This window comes from Lathamus discolor, chromosome 2 (genome assembly GCF_037157495.1).
Source record: "Lathamus discolor isolate bLatDis1 chromosome 2, bLatDis1.hap1, whole genome shotgun sequence".
Taxonomy (NCBI): Eukaryota; Metazoa; Chordata; class Aves; order Psittaciformes; family Psittacidae; genus Lathamus; species Lathamus discolor.
In genome coordinates, this window is record NC_088885.1 from 127,411,481 (window position 1) to 127,428,001 (window position 16,521).

The 16,521-nt window shown below is 39.1% G+C and overlaps 1 protein-coding gene across 3 annotated transcripts in view; it reads right to left on the reverse strand.

The window, feature by feature from the left end:
* Positions 1-4,665: 4,665 nt before the first annotated feature.
* STAU2 (staufen double-stranded RNA binding protein 2) overlaps positions 4,666-16,521 on the reverse strand; it is a 168,442-nt gene continuing 156,586 nt past the window's right edge. For all 3 annotated transcript variants that reach the window (XM_065668441.1, XM_065668439.1, XM_065668440.1), the window contains 2 exons: positions 6,617-6,705; positions 4,666-5,772 (listed from right to left, as the gene is read on the reverse strand). In XM_065668441.1, the coding sequence (XP_065524513.1) occupies positions 5,679-5,772; positions 6,617-6,705 (183 nt within the window). In that variant the 3' untranslated portion in view covers positions 4,666-5,678. The remainder of the gene's footprint in view (positions 5,773-6,616; positions 6,706-16,521) is intronic.

The following is a 16,521-nucleotide window of genomic DNA, read 5'->3' on the forward strand; positions in this document are numbered from 1 at the left end:
AAAGCTATGCTGCACATATGATCATAAATAAAAGCAAATAAGCAGGCTAAGGTGATCTGTTTTAATACACAAAGATATTTCTAATATGATGTAGTGAGAGACATAAACTGGTTTATCCAGGTTAATTTTCCTCTCATTTATTGTGTGCTGTCAGATAAAACTTCACCGGTATTCAGACTCCCCTAGATCCTGGTTAAATAAAGAAAAGTTTGTCTCTTAAATAAACTATATTTTCAGGTTATCAATCACTTTGTTTTGCTTTCCCTCTTTGCATAAATAACTATTGAGGTCTATTTAATTAAGAATAGATTAGAAACATTTTCATTGTTGTTTTTTAAATTTTCTTTGTACTGAAGTGCTACAGAGTTAAAACACCAAGCACAAAAGTGCACAGCCAACCATGACTAACTGCATAAAGCAAATAACAAGCTGTATGGTCAAAAACAAAAGCCAGTACCATTCATGTGGAATAATAGAAATCATACCACCAAAACACTTCATACCCATCTCATCTACCGATGTACACACTTGCTCAGCTCATATCATGACTCAGGAATGCAGTTACAAGCAGAAAGGGACCTGCACGAGAGGTGAATACCCAGAGGGGAAGCCACATTTCCCCAAGCCTCATCCTGACAGTACCTTACCCCTTCAGCTTGAGGTTCATCATCTGTGGGGAGGGAAAGGCAGAGCAAGATGCAGCTCAGGACATGTTTCTCTCCTTCCAGCTGTTCTGGAGATGTCCTTGGGAAGCTCCGCCAAATATATGTGCCTAACACTATTGCTCAGCGCAGGTAGTTTGCCATGTTTGATCTGGAAGGCTGGTGAAGGACAGTCACACTCTGTTCCCACTGTTCACAGAACGATGTTGCCTCAAAGCACATAAAAATCACCACGTAATGCTGCATTCAGGGCTCTGACGTAGTCTCTCTCTTCACCACCATTAAAATAACATTCCACCCTCTGATGACTTTTCTCAGGGGTTGCAAAGAACACTTTTCTCTGAGCGAAGAAAATCTTACCTGCTTATGACAAGCGCTGAGAGTGAGGAAATGATGGATGTTTCTGGCAGAGGATAAAGATATTTTGCCAAGTGCATTTTTCTTTCAAAGAGTTTTGTAACAAACAAAACACCAACACTCTGCCTATTAAATGGAAAACAAATCCAGCTTAAATTTTTTCTCAAGTCTTATTGCAGGAAATGGGAAACTTTCTGCTGTTTTCATGGGGAATTGGAGCAGGCCAGAGAGACAAGAACAACAAGCAGCCACCCACCAATAAAATGCATGTAGTAAAGTACCCTCAGAGAGATCAAGGGCTTTGCATACACTTTAGGAAGGATTCAATTTCATTGTCACTTCAGGCCAAGGATTCCATATTCCTGCAGTTGTTCATCCCTACTACTCCCCTACTGATTTTTAAAGTCTGTTGTGGCTCAGCCCTTTCCTCATCCTTCAGAAGGAAGACGTGGCAGAGGGAACAAGACCTCCTGAGCTCCCTCTCTATTCATTATCCAAAGTCTCTTTAAAAATGTTGCTGACAAGAACTAAATCTTTTAAATACTATGACTTCAATCAGGGGAAATTATATGGAAGCATAATTCTCTTTTGAATTCAGCAGGGAATCTAGCTGAGGAGTAAATTCAGCTCCACTGTAAACAGAAGGTGATCATTAGGTTGGCTGGTGACAGAAAACTGCATGCTCTTCTCCAGCTTTATGGCCCCGATACTGCTGCATTCTGTATTTGTTGGTAGCAGCACATCGGTCCCTTTGGAATAGCCCCCTTCCTATATGTGTCAATGCAAGAACAGAAACTTCCAGCTTGTGCTGAGTTGTTGACAGGCCAGGGTGCAACTGGAGATGATAACTCAGATATAAAATTAACCATGTGACTTCTTGTCCTTCGAGTCATATCAGATACCCACACTCCCTTAGTGTTGAGCCTTTTCCTGTGCGAGTTCTTAGTGCACTGCCCCACATAAAGTGTTGAGAAGATTGTCTGAAAGGATACCTAGGTTCCTATTTTCTCTTTAGAATCATTCCTCCCAATTAGTGGGTGCTATGCATCCAGAACTGATGACGATTTGAGTTCTGATTCCTTAAAGTTGAAAACAGTGTTCACCACAGTACCCTCGGTAGTCTGCTAGATCAGCAGGCTGCCTATCCTAAGCCTCGTTACTTATCCCTGTCTTATTCCTAAGCATCATTTTGCACCTCAGATCCATGTCTGTAAAAATATGGTATTTGCTCATCTTTGAAAATGCTCTGAGATCTAGGATGAGGGGTGTGGGGTGAGTACTCAACAGGGAACTATGTGCTTTTCAAACAGAAATTTGATGAAGTCTCTACCTCAAAGAAAGTATAATCTAAAAAATAAAAACAAACAAAAATACATTAACTGCTGTCAGAAAAGTAAACTCAACCCTTTTAGAACTAATAATAACATTCAAATATATAGATATTCTTCCAGTGTCCATCATTAGCTAATTATTAACAAAACTAAACACAAAGTTTGTTCTCTTCTATATGCCCCTATTTAAAAGCTCTTATGTAATTTTAAGAAGCAGAATGAGGGAAAAAAAAGAAAAAAAGAAAACGTTACTGAAGAAAAATAAAGTGATTTTTAGACTGTTGGACTTCAGCCCTCCCCAGCAGCTTTCAGACACTGTCTGCTCAGGAGCTAAGAGCAATAGCTGTGAACCAAGATCAGAGAGGAGTCCATGGGCTGCTGCAACATCTCTGGTGCAAGAACTTTCCTCAGGCTCTTGGGAGGTTGCTGGTAATAATGCCAAACTATATTTGAAGTGCATTTCTGTACATGTGTGTAAATTCTGCAGGATTTTCTCTGAGAAACTTCTCATGCACGATAATCAGGGGACATACTGAAACCTCTGCAGTGAGACGGGAACCTTGGAGTGCCTTAGTGACACCAAAATCACACTATGGAGCTCAGGTATCTTGATGAACTCCATACTGAGGTCTCTGTGATCCCACCGTAGCTGTAGGGAGCAGGAACTCTTTCTTCAGATTATTCCAGAAAAAGCTCTACATTCACCTTCACTGGAGCCTCTTCTGTGAGGCTTTTAACCTGTGGCTTGGGAGGTGCTTCAAAACTGCCATCTCTGTGCACTTTACCTCAGGCTCCCCAGGGCTTTCTGACTTGTGATTACAACAATTATTAGTCAACCCTGCATTTGGAAAACAGTTAGAAATCCTGCTGCTCTGTGACCCTCCTCTCCCATTCTGCTTCATGTTTCAATACTTTTGAGGGAAAAGAAGGGAGCTCCTCAAGTCAGTTACTTGTCTTGGTTTTTATCAGAGTCAGAATCAAGCATGCTTCTGACCAGCAAAAGGACCTCAGATGACAGACAGTAACAGTTTCATAAGGATGATCTTTCTTTACTGTTGTCTGGATTGGAGGCTGAATGACCCATTTTAGGTCTAGACAGCTGGTAGCATGTATTTGTTCTCCATATGCACTGCATAAGCCTGGTTCTCAGTGCAGAGGCCACCTGCAACTAAGCAACTAATCTGAAGTTTACTGGGCACATTTTTGTGGCTGTACCTAGAGAATGGCACCAAGCACCAACCCACACCTTGAGCTTCTGAGCAAACCAATGCAAAGTGTTTCTCTGCAGTGACTGGACAGGGAACACACCCCAGAGGTTCTGTTAATGCCAGGGAGATCATACTGCCAATCTCCTTGTCACATTCTCCCTGGCAAGCTCAGCTCTTGCCTTAAGGGCAGAGTTGTCAAGGAACGGGTTTGCGTCTTCCTTTTGTTCTTGCTCTCCATGGGAGAGGACAAAAATGCCATTTGTATTCTGCATACTGGCACGTACTGGTAAAGCACAGACTGAGCCTGTTTCTGAACTCTGAGCTGGCTGCTAAGGTGAAGGAGAAGTAAAATTTCAGCTCAGGTTGGCAATTAGGCCCATAACATATCCTTGAGAAAGATGGAGTACAAGAGCTAATTATTTTTGCATGCTGCTGCCTGAGTAACTTGAGTCTGCCAGGTGCCAACTGCCTCTGGAAAGCTCCCAGTTCTGTGGGGACTGAAAGGTTCAGCTGGTTCCTGACTCTTTTATGGAGTCAGACCCTAGGAAATGGCAAACTTTTAGAACAAAGTCCCCACATCTGCTGTGGGGAGAGTGAATCATACCCTTGAGAAACAAGAAGTAGAAAGAAGGACTTCAAATTTTCAGTGACCAGCGATTCTGTAAGAACATGATGCACGTTACCCTAAAAAACTATCCCAGAGGTGAATCAATGCCACCGTACCTTGCGCCATTTCCTTTCATTGCTGTTTGCCTGATTTCCTGCATGAGTCACTTGGGTTGTGATCCCTGGTTTACATGCTTCTAAAATCTTGTGCAATGTTGTCGTGACAGTTGCGCAGTGGTTAGAAGTGGTTAGCTTTATGTGTTTTCTGCATTAGGTTTACATAAAATAAGATATCTGTATTATGGATAAATAAATTACTTAAATGCCAGGATGACTTGTCTAACAGAGTAGGTTTGTAAAAGGTGGTGGCATGGGGAAAGGTAGGCTGAACCCTGGCTTTGGTGTGGTAGCCAGTCATTCGTTAATTTTTAATTGGCCTTTTTTCACTTCACTCTCTTACTTGTCTACCAGTGAATGATAAAGAAAGAGACGACACTGTCATTGTACACATGAACTGATGTGGTTTTACTGCATTTGACCACACATAAGAAATATGCTGGTACAGAGTAGACACACGTCTTATCTCTGCTGCCACTCCATTCATAAAAGAATGATCTTTACATCAACAGCTTTCCATCCTTTTCTTGGTAGCGTTGCAGTCCTGCCTTTTGCTCTTGGTCCAAATGCAGAGTTTAAAAACACTCAGTTGATGCAAATGGTGGGTTGATACAACACACAGAATGGGGTGTAGATGTGCTTCACACAACAGAGAGCAGAGAAGGGGAAAATGTTGCTTGGAGGCAAGACGCCTCTTTAATTGATTATGGCAAGGAAAATCAAATACCATATCTGCCTTTTTTCCTGGAGTATATCGAGACTGATCGTAACTAACATCTGTTCATGTTAAGCAAATACTTGTCATGATTTAAACTTCTGTTTGCATACAACTCTGAGTAGTGCATCTTAAGTCATACATATTCATATAGAATGAAGAATGCATAATGCTTGCATAAAAAGATAAGCTGTATGACTGTATATGAAGACAACAAGTACAATTCTCACAGCACTGTCATTGGTTAATTTTAAAATATCCAAGCATTATTTAAAAAACAGTAAGCTGAACTTAAAGCTACACTATGAAAGAAATTGTATAACTGAACCAATGCTGACTTGTTTTCCTCAATATTAATCAATCTTAAAGTTTCCCTTTTTTCTCTAATACTTTTTGTTAATTAGTTGTTATTATGACCTCCAGTAACATGATCAGACTTCTTCTGCCTCTGGGCAATTGAGTTATGCTCTGATCTTGAGTTCTAAGGGAAATGTTCAATTTTATTTTCTTCCACAGTTGAATAAACAGTACCATGTATACTATCTCTTGTGTTAGAATAGTGTTGTCTTCACATAAGACTCAAATAATGGCATTAGTCATTCATTTCCTTGTACACATACACCCTATTGCGTGTTGACAGGTTTATAAGGATGCAGTGGCAGCCGTGGGTGCTGGGAAGCTCCTAGACGACAGCCTTTGAATCCTTGCAGTCCTGAGCAATGGTGCCTGAGTTAGTCTGTTTATTGTCTGCTTTCTCTCCCAGATGCTTGACTTGTCTGAAAGATTAATACATTAACAAGAGTGGTAAGGTCCAGGGTTGCACATCTTTAAGACATGTTTATTACCAGATGGCACATGAGATTCAAAGGTCACTGTGGAAGGTAACATTTTAAAGTGAAACAACAATATTTATGTTCAAATACTATGCTGATGAGATCATATGGAAAAATGTTTCTGGTTAAATTAGTTTATAAATAGCCACAATATATCTGTTGAAAATTCCAAATGCCACTTTTAGTCTTCTTTCTTTTATTCTATTACTTCCTAATTTATTTAGCAACACAAGACTACCTTCTTACATAAACAGGCTAGCAACTGGAAAAAAGAGTCCATACTGGACAGACAATCTCACTTTCTTAAATAATTGAAAAACCAGTGTGAAACTTGGTTCTATTGTCTGCTACTTAAAGCTTATATTCCACATAAGAATTTTTTAAGACCCGAAAGTAATTTTAACTTTTAAATTCTCTGGGGTAAAGCTCATCTTGCCATAAGGACTTATTTGCAGATAGCTACCCCTATTTACAGGCAATATCATGTGATAAAACACATTTGACAAAAATCATGTTATGCTGATTACTCAAAATCCTTACAATGAAAAGAAAATCGTTTTCTTTCAGATTTCCATAGGAGGATGGACTGTCTCAGAGCTGATTAGTAAACATTATGAGTAATGCTAAACCTGAAATCTTGTTTATCCTCTCAAATTGTCATAAACTACATAAATTCCAGAGGAAATAGTTCTGAACAGGTTTAAAAGGTCAGCTAAGCTCTTAATTAGCATTCCTTATCTACCATGCCACACAGGCATTAAAATGCAGAGAATTAAATGGTACTTACTTTTCATGCGATCCATTTTCAACTTTCATAGCCCCTTCCACTGGATCCAGTCCTTGTTCTGAAAACTGTTTCAAGGCACTTAACGCTGCCTAAAATAAAAATGAGTTGTCAAAACCCCCACAGACACAACTCTATTAACGCCAAGTGAAGGTGTGTATTTTGATATCCTGTATTTAAATAATTTCCTGTATATTGAAGCCAGTTAGGCTACAGAGCTAGTGGGGTGGGTACTTAATATAGATCTTCATGTCTGGCTTTGAGGATATCTTCTTTTTCCTGGGTATATGAGTAACTTACATTTGTGTTAATGCGAGCTCCATCACCTACATGAAGAACAAGATATACTTTTAGGATTCTTGCCTCTCTGGCCTGTCAAGACTCTCCATCTTCCCCATGTGCTTTCCTAGAGCTCACGCTTTCCAGAGCTTCTATGGACAAACTCTTGTCTTGTAGATGATTGCAGAAGGTGTGAGCAATGGGAAGATGGTCAGCAGGAAACTACTGGCACTCCAAGACTGCATCTCAAACGCAGCAGACTGATGTCTTATGCATAGGTAATGAAGTGTATTAAACAGGATAAGCTAATATGGGATGATTATGAAGTATCAGCAATAGAAGAATGATCAATTTTCAGCTGATGTTTTTCTTCACAAGTGCACTCTTTATTGACCAGATTCTCTCTCATCTTTGTGAGTCCTGCTTTAGGACTCAAAATTGTTCTTCTCTCACTCCTAACCACTTTGATAAAAGGAAAAAAAAAATCTTTTTTTTGTAATTAATTTAGCAAAAGTTGATTATGAAACTCTCAGACACCATGTGGCTGACTTCGAAAACACACCCAGCACAACAGCTGAGGTCAGTTCTGTCTTGAACGTGAAATTTCAAGCAGAACTGAAAAGAGGATTTTTCTCTTTAATCATTCTCACCTAGATGTATTCAGTACTAACTTGGAGGAAAAGAGGTAACTTTTCACTAACACTGCTACCTCAAGTAACATCTCAAACACTGGAACTGACTGCAGGCCCTATGGCACTGTTCTTCATAGAGAAGCAACAGATGCTGTTTAGAAAATTGGAAGTTGCTTTCTGCTTAATTGTTGGAACAGAAAGAATGCATGCCTCTGTCTTTACTTCCCTTGCCTCTTGGAGAGCAGGGAAGCTGTCCAGAACAGGAGCTGCCTTTGTAACGAAGTACAAGATTTGCTTTTGTGCTAATTCTTTGTCTGGCTTCTTTCAACAGCTCCTTCCCCTGAAAGGTGTGTTTATACAACTTAAATATTATTAGACAATGTGTATTTTGGTGAGATGAATAACAGTGCAAAAATTGCCAGGCTGCCCTGAAATAAAAGACCAATAGTCCTAAATTTCTCTGTAGTAATAACTAGCTGGTAAGACTGCAAAAGGTATTCTCACCGTTAATATGTGAAGGTAGAATCATTCTAGTTCATGAAGTTAAGTTTTTTTGCCCTAGCAAACAAATCAAGAGCTAAAGCTTTTTATAAAGTGTCTTGGTAAGCATCAGATTATCAATGTTACTTGCCCATCTACTCTATCGTTACTACGTGTTTTGGGCCCCCTGTATTTGACAGCTAAGCTGCTCCATACTTGCTCGTTTTTCCCATCTGTTGACATAATTTTGCCCTTCATCTTAAAATCTCTGCTGCCTGCATCTTTCTTTTTATTCTTTTATTATGTTATGGATAAGGACTTAGTCTCAAATTCACCTCAATAACAACTTTTCCCATCTTTCACTTTTATCACCTGTTCAGTTCCCCAGTGAATAAATCCTCCCTTTCCTCGTTTCTTCTGGTTTTCTTGGCATTTTGATGTATTTGCATTTTTTATAAGACAGGTCTTTCTCTACCACCTCATATTGTCTCTTGTAGCTTTAGACATGCATTCTCAGCTCTCTTATAAGCTCTAACCACCCTCTCCCTTTCCATCCTTGATCTTGACTGCACAGCAAAATCACTGTTCAACCCAAATAATTTCTCCCAGTGGCAACAAGCGTTTTCATCCACTCTCAATTTCTCTGTTCCTGTAATCTGGCACATTTCTTCATCGCAGCTTCTCTCTTCTCTGCTTCTCCCTGGGGTCCTTTTCATCAGTGCCAGCACTACTTATCATGTGAGGAAGGGGAGAGATTTGGGCACCTATGCTTCCTTACACAGGACTGCTTCTCTATTGTACTTTGGTTGGTCACGGGTTGGCAACTACGAGAGCAAGACAATTCAATGGGTAGGGGCTGGCACACAAGAATCTTCTGTCTTCTTATTTCTATTTTTCCTGGTGCACATTAGCAAAACAATCAGGATCTCTTTTCTTGTTATGTACGGTAATCCAAAAACCATTACCAGGTAGCACTGCAAGGAAGCTGAGACATGTGCTTCTTCTACATAGTTTAACTACAATCTCATCTGTTTTTTAACACACCTTGTTTACTTTTTTCTATCCATTCTTAGCTTCCGGGTGTGATGTGTGAATTGTAAACTTGTTGTGGGAGAACTATTTGTTCAGGTTATTTGTTTGTACAGTGGCTTGGACAAAAAGGCCCTGATCATAGTTGGTAAGAATTAGAGCCAAGAAATGTTTGATTCAAGATTAGATCACAGTTTGATCATACGATATGCAGAACAGCCTGATCTTGACCAGTGGTCACTGTAATCCCAACATTATCAAGAGGTTAATTAGACCAACCCAAACTTCCTAATTCCTTTATAGAATTGCTCTGAATATGAGTACAACTGTTATTTAGTACTGCTCATAGAACTGGCTATCACAAGGCGTACTACATAAATTACAGAGAAGTTTTCAGGGTTGCTTTCCAGGAAAACTGCTTTGGAACTCCCTGGAGGAATATTAGCCACCATCTCAATAGAAACAAAGGGCATCTCTTTTCTTCTAACAGGAAGGGAAATACTATTATATAAAATAATGAACTCTGCCTATAAGCATGGATCATTACTGTACGGGTGTCAAGGAAGTAAATATGGAACAATTAGAGGAAATATATAAAACAAAGGTATGATTCAAGGTGTTTAATAATAAACATGTTTAATACCAACACAACATCCAAATCCTAAACTTGTAACATGGCACAGTCTCATTTCTCCATGTCACCCTTTTTCAAGCCATGCCCTTCCCAAACAAAAATGTGATATAAAAATAAGATCTCAGATGTATTGCATTTCTGAAACCACGTATCAGTGGAAGGAAGCTGCAGGAAAGCAGTCCTGTACCTGTATCCTTGATCTTTCAAACAGAGGTATCAGGGTGTTTGTGTGAGCACTGTCGAAAAGTCAGCCCTTTACAGCATCCCTCACTACCAGATTTCTCACCTTTGATGCTCTGGAAGCTGGTATCTTCAAAAGCTTATGCTTCTCACTACCAAGACCCACACCCCACATCTTCTGCCTCAGTCTCACATCTTTCCCAAGCCACTCCAGTGCACCCATTTTTCCCTTCCCTACCATCCATCCCAGAGCTCTGACTTCTTTCACAGCAGAGATGGTCACCTTTACTTCTTCACTTCAACTTCTACCCCTATCCAGGCCCCTACATTTTTTCCTGTTCTCCCACCCAGGACCCCCAGCTGCTCTCAGATCTAAACTTCCCTTCTGAAAGTCCTCCCAACCTCCTAACATCCCACAGTCCCTCTTTATCTTCCAGTTTCCTAATGTGTTCCAGATTTATATGAGATCTAATTCCTTTTTCATGGAGCCATGTCTTTCTCTCCATAAGATACCTGTGGGGGAAGCCTAACTACTTATATCCCAACTTTTTCAACAACATTTGACTTTTGGGAAAGTTTCTTTTCTTTTTAAAATGTTCATTTGTGGGATGTAATTGAAGGAAAGTAGGAAAATGGTAGACAGAGCCTTGCACTGTCTTAAAAACTCCCCCTTTTCTTTCTCCATAGCCTGCTTACATCCGGAAGGACCAGCAAAGCTGAGAGAAGCTGGTAAATTAGCGACACTTTGGAATTTAACAGATGTCCTTAATGTTTCTCCTCTCCCCATTGTGCCCCTAGACAGACATGAAGATACTGGATTCAGGAAGGAAGCTGGTATCTGGGAGGCTGTGACCTGAATAGTCATCAGAGTGTCACAGAGCCCAAGTAATCTGCAGTGAAGAAGAGTTACAAGCAGACATTGGGCTAATTTAATCCATGATTCAATTCTATTAGTCCCAACAGATTTACACCACTTGGCTTAAATATAACTTGAGAATGGCAGATAACTTAGGTTAAATGAAAAGGAAAGAATGGAACATTTGACAGTGAATCTGGTGAACAATTTCCTCTTTTAAAGGCTCAACACTTCCTTCCATTGATATTTTTCTTACAATAGAGCATCTGCACAGATACATAGAATTTTTTCTCTCCCCCAGAAGATTTTACAACCGTTTTGTGTGTGAAGCCCCATAGGTTACAGAACAGATGTCCTTACACATTTCTTGTATCACTTGTTTTCTGTGTAGCTACAGCAGTGCCAAAAATACGATGCCAACAGGATGCACCGCACTGCTAGCTGTTTGTCTTGGCTGCCATTTCCATTATTAGTACGTGTGTGTATCAGGATGGGGATGGATGTTTCCAGTCATTTTTTAGCTTTCCTCAAGTCAATTGGCAATTAGTAAATAGCATTGAAACTTGTGAATATTCTTCCTGTTTCTCACTCTGGGGATTAAGCGTTTTACAATGACAATCTAGTAACATTAGATCATTCTTTTAGCAAGAACAGCATTCAGGCACTGCACTAGTCCATGTGCATTTAAGACCACATCCTCATGATAAAAAGTTCACATGTTTATTTTAGCACAGTATGTGGTTTGTGATTTTCCTCTTAAAACTATATTGTATTTCAGATTATTCCATGAAGCTGAAAACTGTAAAAGTTTGTTGTTCTCTATGGCCGTTCCACTTGACTTTACCAAGGAGGTCTGAGACAATCCTAATAAACACACTGCTTGATACTGTTAGTTTATTGGTGATACGTTTCCTAACATCAGTTTTCTAAGTACATAAAAACGCATATTCAGCTTGGCCTCAATCAGTGTTTTCTGAAGACATAAAATTATGTGCAGAAATAGTTCCTCTGCAAACCGAGTTAAGTCAGGGTCCAGAGTAGGTCATGAAGGAGAAGATTTTACTGTCTGTAGTAGCTGGGTCTTAGTTCAAGGTTGAGTTTGCAAAGTCAAGCTCATTGTGGCCACATGCCATACACATGACCAGGTCTCAGGCTGTGCCTAAGTTTAGGCTTGGGAAAATGTTTGTATATCAGGTTACAACGATAGACAGGTATAACTCTAGTCCTCAATAGCCAGAAGCATAGATAACAGCAAAGTTAATTCATGAACAAAACTGTTAGCAAGTGTATTCACAAACAATTGATACTAATCTGTTTTCTAAGCCAAGAGAAAAATGCACCCCTAATAAGGGAGGTTCTTCCCCTTTCCCTGACACTTGAGGCCTCAAAAATCAGTATCATCTGTGCAATAACACCGCAGCAATGCAGTCTGCATCAGTAATAAGATACACTTCATGATTTTTTAATACGTGGATTTAAATTTCACATATAAAGGCTATTGAAAAATCCCCAACAATATCACAGCTGTAGAGGTGAGACTGAGGACTTACTGTCCCAAAGCTGAGCAACTATTTAAACTTATGTCTTCAAAATTACCGTTCTTGGTGATTGTTTTTGCTTTCTTTTTATGAAGAATTTTTGACCCAGCTTCCACCTGGCTTTCACTTGTCCACACCCAAAACTGCATGAGTACAGAAGTACACAAAGGGAAGATATATATGATTGTATAGACTTACATATGCAAACACATAAAAAGTAGCTCAAAGTTGACTCCTTACCATGTCCATTTAATTCTCTTGGAATTACCAGGTTGGGTACCTACAAGCTGAAACAAAACCCCACAGCTTCTATTGTAAAAGAATGTACTGTATTGCAAGCAGTAACTTTTGCTAGTTTTCGCCACCTTCCTCACAATGTGCCATTCTCCCCAGTTGATTAGATTTCATGTGAACTAGTGTTAACATCTATTTAAAAATAAAATTCAGAAAGGCTTTTCACACTGCACAATGTAAACCTTAATTAAACGACTTTAAGCCCTTTCCTCACACAGTTTATGATAGGCTTGAAAAACACAGGGTTATAATCTGATTAATTTATGTAGTTTACATGGAAATAGCATTTTCCAAACTGATTAATCTCTGCACAAAGGCATAGTCACCTGGTAGGGACTACAGTTAAGGCTCCTGATTGCACCTGTCAAGAGAAGAGCTTGGAGGATAGAAGGACTCCACTATCTTCAAACAAAGAATGATGATTCATAGATGTAGCTTAGAACAAGTCCATGTAGCAGTTAACATTACCCTCACGCAACTCATGCAGCCAGAATTTAAATGACACTCAATCCATGTACAACCTGACCTTGCCAGCTTTCTAGAGGTAATCCTACAGTAAGGATTAACTGTTCTTGAACAATTTTTCCAATATATTAAGCAGAGCTTCTATCAACAGCATGCATGTTACCTTCTTCCACCTGGCTTTATCAGACCTGTGTGCTCATTCATGCATGACTCTCAATATTCCAAGTGAATGGAGTGAGAGGCACTATTCAACATGGAATTTTATTTCTGTAGGTTTTCATCTTCAACAGTCTACTTAAGAGACTGCTTGAGTTAACAGTCGAAAGAGTCAAGTAGGCAGAGCTTATTTTCACATGTGAACCAACACACTAGAATCCAACTGCTATTCTTGGTATTATGCAACAATTCTGCAACCTCAGTGATGTAGGGACTGAGGTGAAGTAATATCTGCAAGCTTTTGGAAGTGTAGAGTCTGGTATGGGTATTTGACTCTGCAGTGAAATGTTTGTGAAGCAGAGTTAAAACCTTTCACCCTCCTCTCTTTGGAGACACTGTAATGATGTTGCTTCAGTGGATCAGATAGGGTTTTGAGCAACCCTGGTCTATGGAGGGTTAGAACTAGATGATCTTTAAGGTCCTTTTCAACCCAAACCATTCTATGATTCTGAGTGGCAAATTGTTCCTCAAAGTCCAAGACAGATCTGCATGATAATCTGGGGTGAGACAGTTCTTTTGCCTTAATGGTGATGCGAGATTTTTTAGTTGGAAAGAGAAAACCATGCTGAAAAGCACCTAATTTTCAAAATAATTAAAAGGTATGGTTTTGTATGAAGAGTATTTCATAAATAATACTGAATGTCAAACTGAATGAATTTAACACTAATGCAAGAGATTAATCCAGCATGGAGAGGTTAGTCTAGTTGACAAGTTTAGGTTGTGTTCTTACTTGTGGGTGGAATAAGAGATGAAAGGATTGCTAAAAGACCTGTACGCGGCTCTGACTGTACAGGACTGTTCTTAAACCTGTTACCTTCTCAGAATCCTCCCACTTCATGTATTCTCAACTGTGAAGAGCAACGTTTTCAAGTGCTACCAAGATGCTGACTTTTGCCTCCATGACTATCTATGCTGGAAACCAGTAAATTGGCACTTTTTCATGAACATCTCAAAAGAGCTTTCAGGTGTCAATACCTATTGAGGTGTGCTGCATCCTTTAATGGTGATGTGAGGTGTGAAAGTTTGGCCCCAGTATCAGCAGTAAAATCCTAACCAAGCCTCTTTTGTCAGATATTTTCAGCATCTTTTCAGTGTATATTCTTCAATTCTGGTCTAAAAATCTGGAAGTTCTTTTAAAGTAAATTTATTTCTAAACTCAAAACTTCATTTTCTTTTTCTTCAATTGTTACAGTTGAAAGAACAAAGACAAACAGAATCCTGCATCATCACAGCTTACTTATGAACATGAAGAAAAACATTTTTAAATTCAATTTCCAAGTGTTTACACTATGTTTATATACACATATATACATCAGAATTTCACCAGACAGCATTTAATCTTAAATTAATCTTGCTTCTAATTTTACATCCCCAGACAAAAGCTGCTTAAACACTGACTTTAAGAAGGAGGTAAACATCTACATAGTATAGGTTCTTTCAATAACTAGATTTCCAAATGAGATAATTTAGATGGCAAATTATTGCATGGGTAGGTAGAGTTTTAAGTCACACAATTGCGACAGCACCCAAGCATGGTTGAGAAGCGGCAGCCAAACATCATAGGAGAATTTAAGTAACATGGCTTTAGACCTAAAACTGAAAACAGCAGAATGTATATCCTCAGGCAAAATCCTACACCAGCATGGAAGAAAGACCATGAATCACTGTCTCTTTCGTCACTGATGGCTGGAAAATATCCTTGTCAGCTGTGTTCTCAGAACAATATAGTTTTTTTAACTATTTATTTATACGCATTTCTCCACATCACTGCCATAGATTTGCACGTCCATTGTCATTAACCATATTGCAGAAGACTTTGACCTCTGGATTTTTAATAAATGGATTGAGGTTCTCGGCTATGTAAGAGTTCACGTTGACTTTAAAAATATGCTGCAATAGACAATCCTCTCCATCTGTCTGACCTCACAGTTCCATTCTGTTTTTAAAATCACTACTACAGCCATCAATATATAGCTAGCAGTACATAAATGAGTCGAAGACTGTATCATTCCCCACCAGGGAATGGGCTCTGACCAATATTAGCAGTGTAGATGTAGCCAGAACTCTTTTAACAAAACGAATGAGCTCTAGACTGAGTGGTATTTAAATAAGATACAAGCATTTTTTCTGCTAAGTGGTTTTCTTAGGTAACTGCCCATGTAGAGTGCTTCAAAAAATTGTTATGAATTCTCCAAGATCTACACCAAATTTGTATATAACAAAGTTCAAACTATCAAGTATTACTCAATGCTTACTTCAACATGACTACACTTCCACTTAGTGAACTGAACTTGAAAACACGCTTACTAGTTTGGGGGCTTTTTTTTCACAAATACCCTTTTCTCCATGAGGCAAAATGGCACTAAAGACCAGAGGTTGTTTCATTATTCCTGCTTTTAAAGAGAAGGAAACTGAAGTGAAGAAGAGAGTGCATAAGCACATAAAGGGCTAGCCCAAGGTCAGGCAATAAAAGTAAGAATCAGTTTTACTAGCCTGCATGCATTTTATCATAGCCCAAGATAGAGAGAGTCTAAAACAAAAAAATCTAAGCACTTTCCATGACACAGTGGGGAAAAAGACTCCCTTTTAGGAAAGGAGGCCAGGTGAGAGCTTCTAACAAATTTGTTTTGCTGAAATACTCTAACAAGTACTTTTGCCCCCAATGTTTTACAAAAATGCTTTTTTTTTCTTTACAGCTTGACATGTTTCTGTTTCTGACGACCATACACTTTGTTCTAGACATGGGACTAATTTCCTAAATATCAGATTCCTTGGGTTTAGCAATCTTAAAATGAAAGAATGTTTGTTCTCTCATACCAAGACCATTAGCTTAGATTTTAAGTGTGTATCAGTCTAAACATGACTAGAAACTTTGGTTTGAAGACAAAAAAATGTAGATTACACCTAATGTAAAGGACTGCCCATTGGCTTCTTCAAGGAGCACATTATATAGCTGGAACAATAGGGAAGCTTAAGGCTGTAGATTCCTTCATTACAACATCTGTAGTGAAGCCCATGTACTAAATTGTATCGTATCTCTGCTCCCGTGTAACTCTACTCCTGTGGCCTGTATATCGGCATTCAGAGGAGGATACTTCCACCCTCAGAGCCCTAAAAACCAATCCCCATTCTTCATTCTCTAAGTCTCATTTTACAAGCAGGTATGTACGTCCAACAAAGTTCCAAATCTAGATTGACAGCTAAAAGCATTATATTTAGCATGTATGGTATGCAATTAGAAATTTGAGTGTTTCCAAAAGGCAAAAGTTTTGATTCTGATCTCTGGGTATTTTTACACTGCATTA